Source organism: Cheilinus undulatus, linkage group 2 (genome assembly GCF_018320785.1).
Source record: "Cheilinus undulatus linkage group 2, ASM1832078v1, whole genome shotgun sequence".
In the NCBI taxonomy this organism is placed as follows: Eukaryota; Metazoa; Chordata; class Actinopteri; order Labriformes; family Labridae; genus Cheilinus; species Cheilinus undulatus.
Window position 1 is genome coordinate 35,353,693 of NC_054866.1, and position 20,148 is coordinate 35,373,840.

General features: G+C 39.1%; 2 protein-coding genes across 2 annotated transcripts; both read left to right on the plus strand.

Moving 5' to 3' along the window:
* Positions 1 to 3,145: 3,145 nt before the first annotated feature.
* Positions 3,146 to 7,974, plus strand: LOC121516766 (extracellular calcium-sensing receptor-like). The gene is made up of 11 exons (XM_041798179.1): positions 3,146 to 3,411; positions 3,584 to 3,822; positions 3,912 to 3,994; positions 4,204 to 4,383; positions 4,484 to 4,672; positions 4,764 to 5,225; positions 5,332 to 5,541; positions 6,602 to 6,725; positions 6,857 to 7,050; positions 7,188 to 7,475; positions 7,552 to 7,974. The coding sequence occupies exons 1-11, from the start codon at positions 3,146 to 3,148 to the stop codon at positions 7,972 to 7,974; spliced, it is 2,658 nt and encodes an 885-aa protein (XP_041654113.1).
* Positions 7,975 to 11,062: 3,088 nt separating this feature from the next.
* Positions 11,063 to 18,747, plus strand: LOC121519258 (extracellular calcium-sensing receptor). Its single transcript, XM_041802104.1, has 11 exons — positions 11,063 to 11,268; positions 11,353 to 11,582; positions 11,716 to 11,798; positions 13,303 to 13,482; positions 13,582 to 13,770; positions 14,462 to 14,938; positions 15,083 to 15,292; positions 15,417 to 15,540; positions 17,310 to 17,503; positions 17,960 to 18,241; positions 18,325 to 18,747. The coding sequence occupies exons 2-11, from the start codon at positions 11,381 to 11,383 to the stop codon at positions 18,745 to 18,747; spliced, it is 2,364 nt and encodes a 787-aa protein (XP_041658038.1). The 5' UTR covers positions 11,063 to 11,268; positions 11,353 to 11,380.
* The last annotated feature ends 1,401 nt before the right edge of the window (positions 18,748 to 20,148 follow it).

The following is a 20,148-nucleotide window of genomic DNA, read 5'->3' on the forward strand; positions in this document are numbered from 1 at the left end:
TTAATTGATACTATATGTACTCTAGCAGTCAGGAAATCTCGGCTCTGTATGTGTCCTCATTCAGCTGCTCTCATCACCCGTTCACAAATATCCATTAGCACTTAGTCGATCATATTGCTGCAGTCTTTAAATATGGCTTTCTCTTCCTCTACTTCAAGCTTCCATCTCCATATCACTGCCAAAGTTTCATAAGTGCTGTCATCATTCTCAGACAACATCCTAAATCACTTCCTTTAACACTGATTTCTTGACTCAACAATGGCTCTCTATCAATAATTCAAGATCATGTCTATGTTGAATATGAGCTTTGATATCAGTATCATAGTACATGAGATGGACTGCTGTTTGATTTCCTTTAACATAAGGACTGAATCAGACACAGTTGGGTCTGTAGCTACACTATTAAGCTTTATCTTTTGACTACTGTACAGACAAGTAAATAGTGGAAAGTCATGGCTATGCTAAATACTGGCTTAGGGCCTTGAAAGTGTACCAACATTTTTGCGCATGTCCAAAACAAAAAACAAAAAAAAATAAAAAAAACAGATTATTCACTTGGAACAAGGTTGCACAAAAAACTTTTTTGTATGGATACACTTTGATTCCCTGCTTATACACTTGTTTTAAAAAACTTTTTCTCACATTTTATCCTTTTAAAATTATTTTGTCAGTCTCATTATGTTTGATGTTCAAAATGGTGAAATACATGCAAGACTAAAGCTTGAGTTTTTAGAAAGCACGTAAACATATTAGTCTAACTAAAAATAATTATAGATCAGATTTTCTGATGTTGGACTTACACACCCAGATAAAACTGTTGTGGTTTTGTACTTTTGCGTGTAAACACCTCAGTCAGCCTCAAACTTGCATAGGGGTTCTTCATACACTCCACTGTTCACGTTGAGTTTTGAGGCTGAGGTCAGATAGCATAAAGGCAGAGAAGGAGGCTAGTAAGTAAACAAGACAAAGGTACCAGGAGAGTGACAGCAAAGTATAATTTGGGAAGGCAAAGAGATGCAGTATGTGTTTTTTTGTACACAATGGTCAGAGCTGTGAATTTGTCTATGTTAACACAATCGACAGCCAGCCTGCTGCTCCTTTGGGCAAACCCATTTCCCTGTCATGGATGCAATCAATATCACATAGTCCCTCAAACCCCTTACTACACGTCTAGCCGGATAAAAGGAGATAAGAGTCTAAAAAAAGACTTTTGCTGCGCCTGGAGGCGAGGTGCGCCTCTTTTCTCCCTCATTTTGTAATAAACACTCCTTTATACAGGCTGTTTATAGGGGAAAAAGCTCATCTTCCACAAAACATTCTAATGTAGAAAATGTAGCATATGTAGCTCTGTTAGCTGCATAAGATGCAAACACTACGGATAACTGGGCTATGTAGCTTACACAGCTATGTTAGTTTAAGCTATGCTTGCTAAAGGTACCGTAACCACATTGGCTTATGCAGTAACATTGACTACGTAGCTGGCATAGCTGTGTTAGCTTTGGCTAAAGCTAACACAGAAAAGTGTGCCACTGTTCGCCTATCTACCTCTAAAACACATCTGTACATAATTTAACCCCTGGTTAGACCTCAGATTTTTTTCTATTTTGTTTATGAAATGTTGCTGATGTAGTCTGTTACATTTTAAGTGTGGTTATGTCATGAATGTAACTGCCAGAATTTGATTATGAATAAAATTGAACTTGGAACTGAAAATATGTTGTACCAGAAAATTATTGAGGTGTCTCACAACTACATTCTGCGAGAAGGGGTGTCTGAGATCTACGATCTGCTGCCAGACGGTCTTGCAACTAGTTGGAATTTTGCCAGGTATTTTAGTGGCATGAAACATACTTATGTCAGTATATTCATTATCTACCAAAGCCTGTATTTTTGGACAAGTCCAGTTCAGTAGCCTCATCAAGTTATAACAGCATCTTAACTTATTCCTGCATGTAAGCAGCCTGTGACATCCAACATGAAGGTGCCAGAGATCAGGGACCCCCACTGTCACCTGAGGGTGGTTAAACAGCCATGTCCTTTCAAGAATAGTCATGTGCAGACAAAGCCATCCATCAGAGGGGATAAAGGAGAGAGCTTGCTGGGGCCCATGGAGTCAGGAAAATCCTGATCCATTGTAAAGTTAAGCTGTGATAACCAGATTTTATTTAGCTTTTTGCCCTGAACAATAACCACTCTTATCAAAGCAACAAATATATTTCTTTTCTCTTGTGCTGTAGTATATAGCCCTCTTAAAAATGCAAATCCCCTTTCCTGAGAAACAAGTTAAAGTTGGAAAATGGGCATAATAAATAGTAAAATGTGGAAAAATGGGTGTAAAAAAGGCTTAGTAGTGGCAAAAATGGGTCAACAGTGACAACAACAGGCAAAAAGTGGCGAGAATTGGCTTAGAAGTGGATAAAACAGGCAGAAAAAAACTGATAGAAAGGGTTGAAATTGACAAATGGGTTTAAGGTGGCACAAATGTGTAAAAATTGGGGGAAAAACGAAGTGGTTGAAAAGGGGTTAAAATGTGGCAAAATTGATGTAAAGTGGGTGAAAAAAAGTGCAAAAATTGGTCCAAATTGTGCAGAAAATGATGAAAAGTGGCTGGGTGGGTAAAATATACAGTTTATAATGATTTGAAAAATGTCTTTTTTTTAAGGCATGTGGCAATCCCCTCTCAGTGTCTCATGACCCCCAAGGGGGTCCCAACCCCCACATTGAGAACCGCTGCTCTTGTTAAGTTTGAAAGTTTTTGGAACAGCCGTTGTTTTCTTTTTCAACCCCCACCTTTGAGAAAGATGATATCATGCAGTGTCATCTTGTTTATGATTAATTCACCATGGGCGTAGCTGTTATAAACACCTTGAACAACATCGATGATGTGCAGAGTGGGAGGTGAGGTATGCCATTTTTCAGTATCCTCTCAGTTGTTATTGTGTCTGTCCTCAAAATCATTTTGCCTGGCATGTGTCTTCTATCGTTGTAAATATCTTTCTACATAGGCTGTGGTATTTAGAGGCGGTATTTTCACCTCTTTTCAGAGAACTGCCAACTGTTTATTACACCTCTCACCTCTAATGTTTCTGCCAATATTCTAACAAAGTATTCTGTACACATTTCAGTGTCCAGAACAGCTGCATCCATGCCTGGGTTCTCCTTCTTCTTTATTCTGTGGCCCTTCTCGTCTCCATTCCTGCTGCTTGTGGGGCTCATGGGTCGACAGTTGGGGCTCAGGGTGGGACTGCAGGTTGTTCAAACACTGACTTGTTCTCGGTGGGGTTCACCAAGCGACCAAGGTGTGTTCCAAGAAGGGGATGTTGTCATTGGTGGCCTTTTTAGTCTCCGCTACAAGCCTCCAACTACTGACCAGGACTTCACTCAGCAGCCATACTACCCAGCCTGCACTGGGTAAAATATTGATGTGTGTTTTATGATGGGAAAATAATGTTTTAAATGCTTTTTTTTACCTCTGCAGTTTCTAAATTATGCTGTATACTATTAGTTTTGTGGGTTTACATGTATCTTCTGAAATCATGTAAATGATTCTAACACTTAAGATTTTTCTTTTTCTTTGTCTCAGTTTGGAAAATCTTCCATTGCAGTACATATATGCTATGATCTTTGCTCTGGAGGAGATCAACCAGAGTAAAACCTTGCTTCCAGGGTTGAAACTGGGCTATGATATTCGTGACAGCTGTGCCATACACCCATGGGCCACGCAGGCAGCACTGTCACTAGTTGGAGGTGACAGCAGCAGCTGTAACTCTGCAGCCCCAACAAACTATTCTACGGAGAGTGAGGAGGGGATCAGAGTGAGAAGTGGTAGGAAATCAAGCTTTAATAGATAAAAGAAGCCAATTTCTTCTTAAATATAGCACAATGCTTTTTAAATCTCACTATGTTGATAGATGATCCGCCCGTTCCACTGATTATTGGTGGATCCTCATCTGTGGCAGCCAAGATACTCACCAAAATCCTGGAGCCACTCTCTGTTCCTTTAGTGAGTCCTTACATTTAAAATGTATGCTTTATCACCTGTTTTTCCTCTGCCTTCTACCTCTCAGACATTGCCCTTCTTTGGCAAAACTAACACATCGTCACTGACCTACATCCCAGTTGAATTAGTGCAGAAAACATCATTTCTATTGTATTTAAGGATAACGTTTTCAGGACATTGATGTGAGTTTCTTTGTTTTTAAGATGAGCTACACAGCCAGCTGCCCCTGTTTGAGCGACAGAGCCCAATATCCAAACTTCTTCCGAACTATGCCAAGTGATATTTACCAAGCCAGGGCCATTGCACAGCTGGCTATTCGCTTCAAGTGGACTTGGATTGGGGCAGTGGTGGCAAACAATGATTATGGACTCATGGCTGTTAAGGTGTGGCAAAAGAAATCTTCTGTCATCTTTAAATTAAAAGCTTCATCACATATGAACACTTTGCATTTTGAAACTTTTCACTTTCCTCTTCATATGGCAGGTGTTTCAGGAGGAGACTCAGGGAAAAGAGGTGTGTCTGGCATTTGTGGAGACTCTCCAAAGGGAGAGAATTGTGAGTGATGCCAGACGTGCAGCACTAACAATTCAGGCCTCCACTGCGAAGGTCATTCTGGTCTTTTCCTGGTACACAGATGTGAGAGAGCTATTCCTGCAGCTAGCCAAGATAAATGTAAGCAAATGAATGAATCACAGTCCTTTAATTTCTTAAAACACAAATTAAAATCAGCTTGATGTCGATCTCGTCTTCCATCTGTGGTCAGGTGACTGACAGACAGTTTCTGGCCAGTGAGGCTTGGAGTACCAGCGCTAATCTCCTCCAAAATCCAGTCAGTTCTGAAGTGGCCAGTGGTGTTCTTGGTGTTGCCATTCGAAGCTCATCTATCCCTGGTTTTGAACATTTTCTCAGAAGTTTGAACCCATCTCATCGCCCTAATGATAAGTTCTTAAGAGAATTCTGGGAAAAGGAGTTTGGTTGCAGTCCTGAGGCTGCAAACAGGCTGTTAAAATCCTCTCTTCCACCCTGCAGTGGTGCAGAGTCCCTGGAGAATGTGCAGAATCACTTCACTGACACCACTCAGCTACGGGTGACTTATAACGTCTATCTGGCTGTTTATGCTGCAGCCCATGCCCTTCACAGCCTCCGCTCGTGCCCCAACAGAGACAGCCCTGCTGAAAACAACATCTCCACCTGCTTCTTTCCTAAAAACATCACACCCACAGAGGTAAAAAGAAAACAATCATGTCAACATCAACACATCAAAGAGAGGACATATACTATAATACTAGCATTGTAAAAAAGAAGTGTTTTCACTGTTGATCTGCTTTCAGCTGCTGCAGCAGATGAGCAAAGTGAATTTCACCACACCACAGGGGGAACTGTTGTATTTCCAAGGGGGCGACACTCCGGCAAAGTACGACATTGTCAACTGGCATAAAACCTCTGAGGGGTCACTCAAAATCGTCCTGATTGGTCATGTTGATGGGTTTGACCTTCACTTTGATGAATCAGCAATTCAGTGGAGCACAGGGTCAAAACAGGTGAGTAGAAAAAGGAAGACTCTTGAATCAATATGGTGTGTATTGACTTAAATGCACGGGATGTAAATTCCATCACCAGCTCTCAATCCAATGGTTACAAAAGATGATGAGAAGGGACATGGTGCTTGGCTCTGCACTGATTACTTCTTATTTTTAACTGAGGGCTCTGATGGGGGGAATCTCACAATAAGGTGTAATTAACATTAGTAAACAAGCGTTTTTATTTCACAGTTGAATTCTATAAAAAGGGAGAAAATCTGCTAAAGTTCCTAGCATTTCTGAGTAATGCAAAGACTTTTCCCAGAGATTAGAAAATGGAATGAGCTGTGGGAAAAGAGCCATATGTCGGACTTGAATCTGGGCCACCCATGTACAGTATGTGGGCCACAACCTTTCAGCTAGGGCCAAGTCACTCTGAATAGTTTGTCTCTCTCAAAACACTGAGTTATGCTATGAAACAAAAACAGGGGTTTACTGTTAAGTAAATGCACCTTGTGGAATGCAGATTTTGATGAACAGATTTTGAAGAACAAGAAATAAGCAATGGAGTTTTTTTTCATGTAGTTTATGGCTATAGGAGAGGATTAGGTCCAGAGGGAAGACAAATTAATGCTGTGTAAATAAAAATGAGGGAAAAATCAAAATGTTGAGAATAAAGTAGACAAACAGTTTCAAGATTAAAGTCAAGATTATTCCCAAAATTTTGACTTTTATGTCTTGTCATTTCAGCTCGAATCTTAAAGTGCGCAGCATTATTTTTCCCTTCACCTCCAGCCCTAATCCTTTTCTGTAGATTGTAGGGAATAATCCTATTCCATTACAAATAGGAAGCAAATAAACATGAATACAGCAACAGAACAGCAGCTTGCAGGCTCCAGCACTTCAATTACAGCAATAAACATACTAAAAATTGATTACTTTTATATCCTATATCATTCTGATCTTACTTACATTAACTCAAATATTTCCATGAAATATCTGCATGAGAATTTTTCATATCGTACCTTTAAATGTTTGCTGTTACCCTTAAACGTTATCATTGTTTGGTTTACTCATTTAGGTCCCTGTGTCAGTGTGCAGTCTAAGCTGCCCTCCTGGTACCCGAAAGGCCAACAGGAAAGGAGAGCCTCTTTGCTGCTTTGACTGTATCCAGTGTGCTGATGGGGAGATAACCAATGAAACTGGTGAGGAAATACTTCATCAGATTTTTCCATAAACAGCACAGCTCTCAAACAGCAACCCTGACTATCTACAAAAGTGCTCTTCTTCTATCATTTAAGTTTCTGCATACATTCGCTTGTGTCTCCTCTTCCAGGTTCTCTTCATTGTGAGCGATGTCCATCAGAGTTTTGGTCTAATGTTGATCAAACTGCCTGCATCCCTCGTCAGCTGGACTTTCTTTCCTTTAATGAAACACTGGGCATTACTTTGACAACAGTGGCTGCTTCTGGTGTTGTGGTGACAACAGCTGTGTTTGTGGTGTTTCTTTATTACCGTCAAACACCCATGGTAAGAATAAAGCATCATGAAATTGATATATATTCCTTCTGCTAGTTTTTCCAAGAATATTTTTGACAATTCAGAAGGGAAGTCTGCATATTTTTTACATGCTGATTTTATTATATTTATCAAATTCTCATTTCAAGGTGCGAGCCAACAACTCTGAGCTGAGCTTCCTACTTCTTGTGTCGCTGAAGCTCTGCTTCCTGTGCTCACTGGTGTTCATTGGCCGTCCCTCAGTCTGGTCCTGTCGGTTCCAGCAGGCAGCCTTTGGGATCAGCTTTGTGCTTTGTGTTTCCTGCCTCCAAGTCAAGACCATAGTTGTTCTGGCAGCGTTTCGCTCAGCTCGGCCTGGTGCTGAGGCCTTGATGAAGTGGTTTGGACCTGGTCAACAGAGGGGAAGTGTCTGTGTCTTTACCAGCATTCAGGTGAGTGTCTTAGATGCACTTTAAAATAGAATTAGAGATTAGAACTGGATTTTATAAATAATCAGATCTTTTTTCTTTCAAGGTTATTATCTGTATCATTTGGCTATCACTCAGCCCCCCGGTGCCTCAAGCTGACCTAAACATCCCAGGGTTAACTGTTACACTAAAATGTGCCATGGCCTCTGTGGTGGGCTTTTCTCTGGTCCTCGGCTACATTGGCTTGCTGGCCTGTACCAGTCTCCTCTTAGCTTTCCTTGCACGGAAACTCCCTGACAACTTCAATGAGGCCAAACTGATCACCTTCAGCATGCTGATATTCTGTGCTGTATGGATTGCGTTTGTTCCTGCCTATGTCAGCTCTCCTGGAAAATACTCCAATGCTGTAGAGATTTTTGCAATTCTGGCCTCCAGCTATGGTTTACTTTTCTGTATCTTTGCTCCAAAGTGTTTCATCATTCTTTTGAGGCCTGAGAAAAACACCAAGAAACACCTGATGTCTAGATAACATAGGGGATGTAAAGACTGTTCATGCTGACATGTAAAATGACATATGAGAACAATTGTAAATATACAGTTTAAATATAACACTGAAAAGTCAGAAGGTCAGAATATTTCTATGTAGTCTTTGTGCTCTTTATTTATTAGAATTTATTAAACTGTAAAAAGTGTTGCTTTAAAGTAGTAGCTTTCTTGCTACTCTCTGCTCTAAGCTTTTCTTGTGATGTAATATGTGAATGTATTTTGCAGAAACCTGTTTGGTTTATAATTTTAAAAAATACAATAAAGAATGCTCCATTACTCTTTTCAAGCCATCAGTTTTGGAAAAATATCTCTGTTTTACTTCAACTTTTGCTTTAAGAAAAACTAGCTGCAAATGTAAGCTAGTTTGTGCGTCTGGCTGCACACAGCAGATCTCAGACACCCCCTCTTGAAGACCACTATGGTAAGAAGTCGCCTCTGTAAAACCTGAAGGGGTGTACTTCGCCAGTATAACGTTTTAGAATTTTTTTTAAAACTCAACTTTATTCATTAATAAAGTCTGGCATTTACATTCATTAAAACAACCATACTGCAAACATTACTGACCAAGAAACATTTCACAAATAAAACAGAAAGAAATGAGATGTCTAAGATGGGATTAAATTAAGTATAGACCCATTTTAGAAGTAGTAACACCAACAGTGGCTTGCTTTAGCATCATAAGCTTTAGCTAAGACAACAATGCTAGCTAGTAGTTAATGTTACAATTTAAGTCAATGTAGCCGTGTTAGCTTTGAGAAAAGCTTATTAGGCTAAAGCGAGCCACCGTTCACATAACTGCTTCTAAAACAGGTATAGAACAAGCATAATCGCTAACATTGTTGTGTTTGCTTTAGCTTTAGCTACATTAGTCATGTAGCTTTATTACCTATGCAGTTTAAAAAGCTAATGCAGTTTATCAGCTTTAGATTTAGCTTATAAATTAATTTACCTACATAGCTTCAATAACTAATGTGTCTTTGTAAGCTTTAGATTTAGCACAATAGCTATGTTAGCTATGTAGTTAACATAGCTATTGTGCCAAATCTTCGATGAGGGATCATGAAGGGACAGATACTAAGAATAATATTTATCTCTCATGGACAAAAAAAAAAAAAAAGTGAACATGGTTACCAAATATTACGGGCTGATGATGCAGTATTGAGACTATAGATGTCTGGGCCTCAAACACTGGAAACTAGAACCAGAACTACTGCTATATACTACAAAATTTTACATGGGCAACACAGTGTTTAGGAAGGGCAGAGCCTTTTTCTCAAGAAAGAAAAACTGAGAAGGTGAATGGACAGGTTTTGTCTGTAACATTTATTATGGGCTGATTAGGGGCACAAAACATTTGATGTAGTAGGCGTGCATGCCAGTATAAAAACTAAAAATAGATTACATGAGCTTGACATGAAAATGAGGACTTATAACTTTGACTTCCAAAATAATTCCTGTTCATCCTTGAGTCCGGGTTTGGCTGCAGACTGCAGATCAAAGACGCCCTCTCTCACAGACCACTACTGTGAGACACTGCATCTGTCAGAATGTAAATAAATGCTAAAACTTTGAAAATAAAATCCGATTAAACTTTCAGTCAGGTTAGGGTCAGGATACCAAAAGTTGAAAGTTAAACACCTGACCCGCAAAACCAAATTACAAAACGTTTAATGAAGCAGAGTAAACAGTCTGCTCACAGGAAAAAAAAATGTCCTCCATGAAAACATTCCAACATTGCAAACGTATCTTACAAGCTCCATAAGCTACGTAGACGATGTGGCTGGGTAGCTAAATTTAGAGCAAAAAAGCTACAGTAGATAACATAGCTACCTAACTAACATAGCTAAAGCTAAAACAAAAAAAAGCTAAATTTGTGAAGTAAGATTATGCTACATCTGCTAATGTAGCTACACTGACTTAGGTAGTAACGTAGACGATATAGTGAGTGTAGCTTTGTTAGCTTTAGCTAAAACTAACAAAAGGGAAAGCAAGCCACCATTCACATTCTAATACTAAAACGGGTCTAAACACAATTTTCCCCGGGTTAGACCTCTGAGCTTTCCCTTTGTTTTATTTATGAAATGTTGCTTAGTCTTTAATGTTCACATTTTGTTTATTTCATGAGTTTAACCGCACTTGCTGATTCTAGCTGCATGAAACTTTGAATTACCTGAAAGGATTGTTAAAGTTATGTGCTGCAGGACAGCCTGCAGCGGCTACATCATGATAAAATGGCATTAAGGATGTCTTTCAAAGAACTGATATTCAAATGTTACAGTAAATAAATATACCTTTTGATACATTTAAATATTTTGTCATTTCTTAATGTAGTTGTTTATTTATTCATTTGTATATTGTTTTAATATTTTGGTTTTGACAGCCAGTGTTTTCAGTGTAACACTGCACTGAAAGTCTATTTAGAACTGAGTTCAGTACCATTTGTCATTAGCACACATAAACTAATGGCTCAGCTTCAAAGGAGGTTTTGTCATTTTTTTCCTGAAACGTGCGTTTGTCTCATGATGCCTGTTTCACAAGTGACTATTTCAGCCAAGGTTAAGAGGAACTAATTAAAAGATGTGTAACAGAACTTAATGTTTAGAAAGGCTAAATTAAATGAAAACGTATTGACCTTCAACTTCACACAGCTGTCACTTCTTGGTCTCAAATCATTTGTGATTATGTTGTTTTGCTCTCACTCTTGAGAGGGGTGATTTGGGCTTGTGTGTCTGTGCTGCCATCCATTATAAAACTCACATTTACAGTTCAACTGTTCAGAGGAGGAGGGGGCTGTGTAACAGGTTAGACATCCTGCTGTGTATTATGGATTTGTGGTGTTTGAATATGCCTCCTTTGAATTCTAAATTTCTCTCAACAAGGAAATGTTAACTTTTTGGGAACAGCAGAGAAAGTTTTTTTTAATGTAATTTGACTTTTTATTACTGAAACATTCTTACATATTTGCTCTGGAAAGCTGTCAAACCTTCACATTTAGAGTATCTGGAGCAGCTGCATCCATGTCTTGGTTCTTCTTTTTTTTGCGGCCCTCCTCATTTCCTATCCTGCTGCTTTTGGGACTCTTGGGCAGACAGTGTGGGCCAGGTGTGGGGTTGCAGGCCACTCAGACACTGACTTGCTCCCGTTTAGGTACACCCAGCAATGAGGGTCTGTCCCAGGATGGAGATGTAGTCATCGGTGGACTCTTTACTCTTCATTACCATCCTACAGTGACAGAAGAAGAATTTGCTTTGCCACCACACTACAAGCCTTGCACTGGGTAAAACTGAACTCTGTTACTTCCTTTGATATGATCATATATTTGATTTTAAAAATGACTCTTTTATTCGTTCCTTTATCTCAGTTTAGAGCGTGACCTGCTGCAGTATGCTATGGTGTTTGCAGTGGAGGAAATCAATAACAGTACAACACTGCTACCAGGTGTGAGGCTGGGGTACCACATTTTTGACAGCTGTGGCAGACCGCCGTGGGCTCTACAGGCAGCACTGTCCCTGGTTGGAGGAGACGGCAGTAGCTGCATTTCTAGTGATCCTTCGGAGAAATCTGCAACGTTCAAAGAAAGATACAGAAAAGGTAGCTTCTTCACTATTGATTTCTCTCACTTTTAAATGAAAAGAAAAATTTATACAAAGCTGTTTAAAAAACTACTAATAGATCTGGTTCTCTAAAATAAACCCTTGATTAAACTATTTAATGTTGTCGGCAGGGGATCATCCTGTTCCCTTGATCGTTGGGGGGGCTTCATCACTGACAGCCCAGACACTCTCCAGAATCCTGGGACCACTCTCTGTACCTTTGGTGAGGTTTATTTGCTTACGGCTAAAACACTGTGCTGCATCTTGTCTCTGTTTGCTGGTGTTTGGGTTATGACAGTCATATCTTACAGCATGGCAGTATATGTTGTTATAATCTCAATGAAAAGATAAAACTCATCCTGTCCTATAGGTAGTCATTTCTGGTGAAAAATGTTTCCTACTGTCTTGAACAGCAGTGGTGGATGGTAACAAATTAAATGCTTAAGTGCAGTTCTTCTATACAGTTTTGAGGATCTGTTCTTTACTTGAGTACTATTTTTGGAGAAGATTGTTACTTTTACTCCACTGCTTCAAAAGATAAATATCCGATTTTTAACTCCACTTCATTTCTGTTAATGCTTTCACTAATCACCTCTTTTCCTCTAAGGTGTTTTGGTGAATTATTTTTTCTTGATTATTATTTATTTTGTTTTCATCATTCTTTTTTTTTTTTTGCTTTTGTTTTTTTGTTTTTTTTACATGCTACAGAGAAGTGAAGAAAAAGCAAATGAGCTTCAGCAGCAGCAGAAATAGAATATTTTCATTAGAACAACTGCATAGTTTAAAAGGCTGCTCACCTGCTGACATGGTTGTTTAAAAAAACTGAATGTTTCCCCCACAGCATAACACCTGGTAGACCTTTTCCCTGTTTATTGAACATTTATGGTGCTCCTTCTATTGTTCCTATTATTTTGGAACTGAAAGTCCGGAAATCTGTAGCTATTAAGCTTAAAAAATGTTAGGAATATTCTCTAAATAAACATTATGTAAGTAGATCCATTCATTCTTGTCAGTACTGCCTTGTAAAAATACAACATTGTTCTAGGTTTAATTTTCATTTTAATACTTAGATATTTTCAAAAGCAACTTTACCTCAAGTCATTTGATTTCACAGAGCAACCTTCACTTGTATTTAAATAACATTTTACCAGGAGACTCTATACTTAGACTTAAGTAATGAGTTCTTTACTTTGTTGATCAGATCAGTCATATTAATCATGGTGAAAATTTGTAGGGAAAAGGGTGATAAAAGCTGTTTCTGTCGGGCTGTTAAAGCTACTGTAAGGACATCTCATCAGCTTTCAGAAGATATTTTCTCATTTTTCATAGTTACAGTGATGTCGGGTGTTAGTTCTACATTTACCTGGAAGTTAGCTCCAAATTTGCCATGTTTTAAAGAGCCCCCCCCCATCATTGCTCTGGGCCCCACTTTCAGAACCAGTGGTATAATCCTGCACTGCTCTGTACTGCTTTATCAGACTGTCTGCATACATCTGCTCCTTTAATCTCTTCTACTTATTTCCATATTGGACTACTCTGTACAGTGTGGTGTTACATTTTTTTTACTGCTGTGTACATAATGTGTTTTTTGTTATTTTGTCTTTTGTTGCTGCAGTGCCCTCCAAGGGATCAGAAAAGTCTTCTCTTCTCCACTGTCACCTGGTAGGTGTCAGACAATGAGTTTAATATAAGTAATGTTTTAACTGTTTTACTTTCAGATCAGCTACTTGGCCAGTTGTCCCTGTCTGAGTGACAGGCTTCAGTTTCCTAACTTCTTCAGAACCATCCCAAGTGATATTTACCAAGCCAGGGCCATTGCACGGCTGGCTATTCGCTTCAAGTGGACTTGGATTGGGGCAGTGGTGGCAAACAATGATTATGGACTCATGGCTGTTAAGGTGTGGCAAAAGAAATCTTCTGTCATCTTTAAATTAAAAGCTTCATCATATATGAACACTTTGCATTTTGAAAATTTCACTCTCCTCTTCATATGGCAGGTGTTTCAGGAGGAGACTCAGGGAAAAGAGGTGTGTCTGGCATTTGTGGAGACTCTCCAAAGGGACAGAATTGTGAGTGATGCCAGACGTGCAGCATTAACAATTCAGGCCTCCACTGCGAAGGTCATTCTGGTCTTTTCCTGGTATACAGATGTGAGAGAGCTATTCCTGCAGCTAGCCAAGATAAATGTGAGAAACTAAAATTAAATTAAGACTTTTAAAGTCCCTGTAAAGTGAATCCTAAATTTGTGTCTCAACACACTAGATATGTTGGGATAAGGTTGCTGTAAACATGTGAAAACACTGAGATCTATGTGTTAGGAGGGTTTTCACCTCTTTCTTGGCTAGGTAAAATTTTGGCAGGGTAAATTATAAAATCATGAGCAGTTTATCTTAACAGTCTGTGGCAAGCTGATGTCCATATTTCACTTGTCTTAACACCTGGATGATTCAAATAAGCAGACTGTGGCTTTATCTCTCTCATAGCAGCAACAGTTCAGTCCCTCCTGTCTGTTAGTGTTTGATGCTAAAGATTGGTAAATTATCCAAAGATAGACATGTTCTATTCCTGCTAAGTCTGTCACAGTAAAAGCCCCTGATCCTAATCACCATTACAGAATTTTATTTTAAAGCACAAAATGAGGAACTGTGTGTTTAGAGCAGCAACTTAATAACACTGACGTCTCATAAACAGGAGAGAGAAACTTTACATACATAACTCTACATAATTCATCGAATTTGGCCTGGTAGATTATAACACAGAGGCCTGTCATACAACACACCGAAATTACAGATTTGTATCACTTTACAGGGACTTTAAACTCATTTCATATATTTTTTAGAGTATCTAATGAATTGATCTTGTGTTTTCTAATCCCAGGTGACTGACAGACAGTTTCTAGCCAGTGAAGCTTGGAGTACGAGTGATGATCTTCTCCATGATCCTGTCACAAAAAAAGTAGCCAGTGGTGTTCTTGGTGTAGCCATTCGAAGTTCATCTATACCAGGATTTCAAAATTACCTCAAGAGTTTGAACCCAATTACTCGTCCCAGTGATGACTTTTTAAAGGAATTCTGGGAAAAGGAGTTTGGTTGTAGTCCCACAGCCACAAATCAATCAGCAAACAAGTTTCCTCTAAAGGCTGCCCTTCCACCCTGCAGTGGTGCAGAGTCCCTGCAGCACCCCTTCACTGACACCACTCAGCTAAGGGTGACTTATAATATCTACCTGGCTGTTTATGCTGCAGCCCATGCCCTTCATAGTCTCCTCACATGCCCTCATATGGACAGTTCAATGAAAAACAAAAGAAAGTCCATCTGTTCTTTAAAGCTCAATCAGCCCATCAAACCAAAGGAGGTAAGAACTAAAATTAATCTCTGTTTAAGGGGGGGATTTATGCTTTAACAATGCTTTTAAAATAACTATTAATAGTTGAATAAATAACTCAAAGTGTATTATTTAAAAGGATGTATATTAAGATGTAAATGTTAAACCCACTAGCTTTTGCAGCACCTGAAGGATGTTAACTTCACCACACCACAGGGGGAACAATTTTACTTCCAAGGAGGAGATATTCCACCAAAATACGACCTTGTCAACTGGCAGAAAATGCCAGGAGGTTCACAGAAACTTGTCTTGATTGGTCGTGTTGATGAGTTTAACCTCCATTTTAATGACTCAGCAATTCAATGGAGTACAGGATCCAATCAGGTAGATGAAATTATTCTGATTCTGATTTTTTTTTTAAAGTTTGTGTTCATTGATTTGTTTTTTATTGCCATGTTGAGCAAACATCACTTTGGCTTTTGAGAACATTGGTTGTTCTATTGTTCAGGTCCCTGTGTCAGTGTGCAGTCCAAGCTGTCTTCCTGGTACCCGAAAGGCCAACAAGAAAGGAGAGCCTCTCTGCTGCTATGACTGTTTCCAATGTGCTGATGGGGAGATAAGCAATGCAACTGGTGAGGAAATTAAAACATTAAACATTACATTCCCATGTTGACTAGTATTTAACATGCAGTGACCCTTATTCCTGAGGGAATCTCTGTAGGACGGAGATACTTGCTATACGCAGATGCATCAGGACTGCCACCGCCCCAAATGTTGGTTTGAAACATCAGCTGTGTGCAGCCTCAAAGTTAGAACCTGGATCCAAGATTCAGTATCATTTCTGGTGCAGGCAGGTTGGAGGTGGAGAAACTGTGCTGGTCAACACAGCTGCAGAGACAACATCAGCTGAAAGTTTTAAAGACAAACTGATAAACCAAGTCTACGGTCCTTTACATCTTTATCATTAACATCCTTTAAAGTGTCCATCAAACTAACTGGGACAGATCATTCTGTCTTGAAAATTGGTGTTTAAATTTGTAGAAATAATGAAAATCATAATGGTGTTGCAGTTCAAAAAGTGACTGTGCAAAGCGATGACTTTCAGTCAAGTGTGTCCATGTCTGCAGTGTGTAATATTTAGCCTTTTAGCACTTAGCCAAACAAAATTGGTAAATACACATAACTAGGCCTATCTAAAGTAGTGTTTAATCACTTGAATATATCAAATTTTTAAATTTTTTTTATCAACTTCGAACAAGCCTATTTTTCATACATAGGAGTCAACGGGGTCCACCATCTTGGATTTTTGCATCTTGCATATTTCCACAGGACCATGGAAGGGGCCAAAAAAAACTGAAACCCACTTTTTATATTCCACTGCTGCCATGGTTTCCAGGTTGCCATCAGAAGTGAATATTGCAATCTAAAGTTGATAGTCTGATAGTCTGGGAGGCTTGGTTCAGAGTTTACATTGCAACATTGTTGCACTTTCATGTGGTTTAGTTCACATTCACGTTGCAATAGGACAAACAAACCAAACCGTCTGGTTAACGTTAAGCAGTCATACATTGTGGCACTGTCGTCGCAAACAACGAGCAGGGAATAAGAAACTTAAACAATGAAACAATGCCAAATTTATGCTGCATTAGGATTTCTGCTTGTGTTCTGCTGTCATAGATGACATCAAATAGACCAATAGATGAGCCATTACGTTTTCTTACTTTTTCATCTCTATTTTTTGAGACAAAAGCAACACAAATTAATAACTGCTTGATGTTTTCCAGATGGTTTGGTTCATTTGAACAAGTGTAATCTGAATGCAAACCAAACCACATGAAACTGCAACAATGCCCACTGGACCATCAGGTGTGAAAACGACCTATTCAATGCTGCTAATGCTTCCCAAGTTTGTACACTGCACCTTTAAATACATGTCTGATGTTGATGTTTTAACATATGAATCAAAAACTAAACAAAGGGGTTTTTGTGAGGATCTTTGGTTTGGACCACATCTTAGAAGACAGTTGGCTGAAAGTCACCAGTTAATTTGGTCACTAATTAAACCAAAACACCAGGAGTGTTTTATCTGTGAGAGAATGAAAATTTTGGAAAAGTAAAGTGCAGATGTTTTTTCTTACCATCAGCCATCAGTCTAAATTGATCTGATCTTACTATTTATTGTTGATGTTAGCTCTGATCTCAGAATGAACATAGCCTGAACTCTCTCAAAGGCCCTCTAGTGGAGACTTACAGTAACACTTGTCACATTTAGGCAAGCATTTGTGTAATTCATGACGCAGATGGACAGGCATGTGAATGCAAGGTCTAGACTCACCTGTACCATTTCCCTTTTACTGTTGCTTATGTTTTGTCTTCTTTCTCTCCTTTTTCCCTCTTCTAGATTCTCTTCATTGTGAAAGATGTCCATCAGAGTCTTGGTCCAATGTTGAACGAACCACTTGCATCCCTCTTCAACTGGACTTCCTTTCCTTTAATGAAACATTGGGCATTATTCTGATCACAGCAGCTGTGTCTGGTGCTGCAGTGACAACAGCTGTGTTTGTGGTGTTTCTTTATTACCGTCAGACACCCATGGTAGGAGACTAGAACAATATAGCACAATTAGTCTTCACATTGTCACTCAATCTGAGTTTCTGTGCAAATACTTTTTAAATAGATGTACTGTGAAACATCAGATTAAGATGTTTTATGATTTTCGGATGAGCATGTGCACAGATATGAACGACTATACAATTCTGGATTAACACCAGGAACAATAACTGAGTATAAAATCATCATTCTGAAAATTGGTTAAAGTTACAAATCATTAAGTTGATCTTGCTTTGTAAGACAGCTCTTACCCATGTGGCAGCACCAGGCTAGTAAAAGGCTCTTGCTCTTATGTTTGGATGCCCTATTTTGTGAGGCTGCACAGTATTTAGTCCCTCACTATGGCATGTTTTCTACAAGGCCTCTCTTGTTACAAGGCCTAATTTGTATCTGAATGTTTGATTGTTTGGCTCTTGACTTTTTATGGTTTCTCTTTTGCAGGTGCGAGCCAATAATTCTGAGCTGAGCTTCCTACTTCTTGTGTCGCTGAAGCTCTGCTTCCTGTGCTCACTGGTGTTCATTGGTCGTCCCTCAGTCTGGTCCTGTCGATTCCAGCAGGCAGCCTTTGGGATCAGCTTTGTACTTTGTGTATCCTGCCTCCAAGTCAAGACCATAGTTGTTCTGGCAGCGTTTCGCTCAGCTCGGCCTGGTGCTGAAGCCTTGATTAGGTGGTTCGGTGCGGGCCAGCAAAGAGGCAGTGTCTGCCTTCTGACTTGTATTCAGGTGATTCGATAAAGCTTGTTTTAAAAATCCTGTTCAGTTATCTGCATTTTCCTGCAATTTAAATATATTCTTTTTATATTTAGATTATCATCTGTGCCACATGGTTGTCCCTCAGCCCTCCGGTTCCTCAACGTGATCTGGATTTCCAAGGATCAAAGGTCACCCTTGAGTGTGCCATGACCTCTGTGGTGGGCTTCTCTCTGGTCCTCGGCTACATTGGCTTGCTGGCTTGTACCTGCCTCCTTTTGGCCTTTCTTGCTCGAAAACTCCCTAACAACTTCAATGAGGCCAAACTGATCACCTTCAGCATGTTGATATTTTGTGCTGTATGGGTAGCATTTGTTCCTGCCTATGTCAGCTCTCCTGGGAAGTATGCAGTTGCAGTAGAGATTTTTGCAATTCTGGCCTCCAGCTATGGTTTACTTTTGTGTATTTTTACACCAAAGTGTTTCATCATTCTTTTTAGGCCTGAGAGAAACACTAAGAAAAATCTGATGGCCAGGTAGCATCTCAACCCATCAATCATTACAACATTTACATATTTAAGATAGTCAAACTTAGCGATATACTCTGTTCTGCACCTTTTTGTAACATTTAAGAGCCCTTTTCTTGTCAGTTTCCCAGCTCTTACTTTATTTTTCACTTATGAGTTTTAGAAATAATGCAGACATTTTAATTGAAGAATCAAACGATGAAACATTTCTCTTCAAAAATACAAGAGAGCAATATTTGTAACTTTTAGACATCATTGTGTTTTCTTCCTTTTTATTTTGAAAGGACACATCAGACTCTCTTCTTTCAAAATTTTACAATACCAATTTGCAGTCATGAAAATTTTATTCTCTTTTAGACACATGGGACAGCTTTTGCTGCTGATTAGTGAGATGATTCACATGAATAGTGCTGTTGCAGTGTCGTATCAGATTTGTTTTAGCTGCTTTCAATGCACTGGTGTTGTATTACTTCTGCACTTGAAAAATGACTGTCCACCACATTCAGATGCTCTAGAAGTGAAACAAGCCTACTGTGTAAGTAAGTACATTTTATTTGTATAGCACCTTTCATAGAACATTACAAAGTGCTTCACAGCAGTTAAAATGAAAACACAACAAATAAACAACAGCAAAGCATCAAAAATATGAAATACCATGGATAAATTGCACATATCCAAATAAATGTTCTAGATGTTCAAAAGCCAATCTGAAAAGATGTGTCTTAAGCTCCTTTTTGAAAGCCTCACCCGAAGCAGATGAATGCAACCACAGAAAGTGGTGGAGTGGAAGAGAGTGCCACATATTCAAGAGCCAAAAAAATCAGGTGCCTGCCCATAAAGGGCTTTATATACAAAAACAAGGATCCTAAAATGAATTCAGAAGTTAATTGGGAGCCAATGTAAGGAAAATAAAATTGGAGTGTTGTGAACTGTCCTAGTCGACCTAGTTAGTGCTCATTTAGAGTCGCGGTAACTAAAACCAACACCTCAAGCCAAAACCCTGGGTGTTGTTTTGGACTCTGATATGAATTTTAACAGTCATATCAAAATAGTCACAAAATCAGCTTATTATCACATCAACAATATTGCAAGAATTAAAGAATTCTTGACTAAACAGGACACAAAAAGACATGCATACCTTTATTTTTAGTAGGCTTGACTACTGCAACAGCGTCCTCGCAGGCATAAGCAAAAAATCTATGAGACCGTTACAGCTTGCTCAAAATTCTGCCACTGGAGTACTAACTAACACCACATTACACCAGTTCTTAAATCTCTGCATTGGCTTCCTGTACTACAAAGGATAGATTTTAACATTTTATTACTTGTTTTTAAATCTCTAAACAGCCTTGAGCATAAATACCTCCTAGACTTTCTTATACCGTATGAAGCGCCCATAACTCTCAAATTGGGA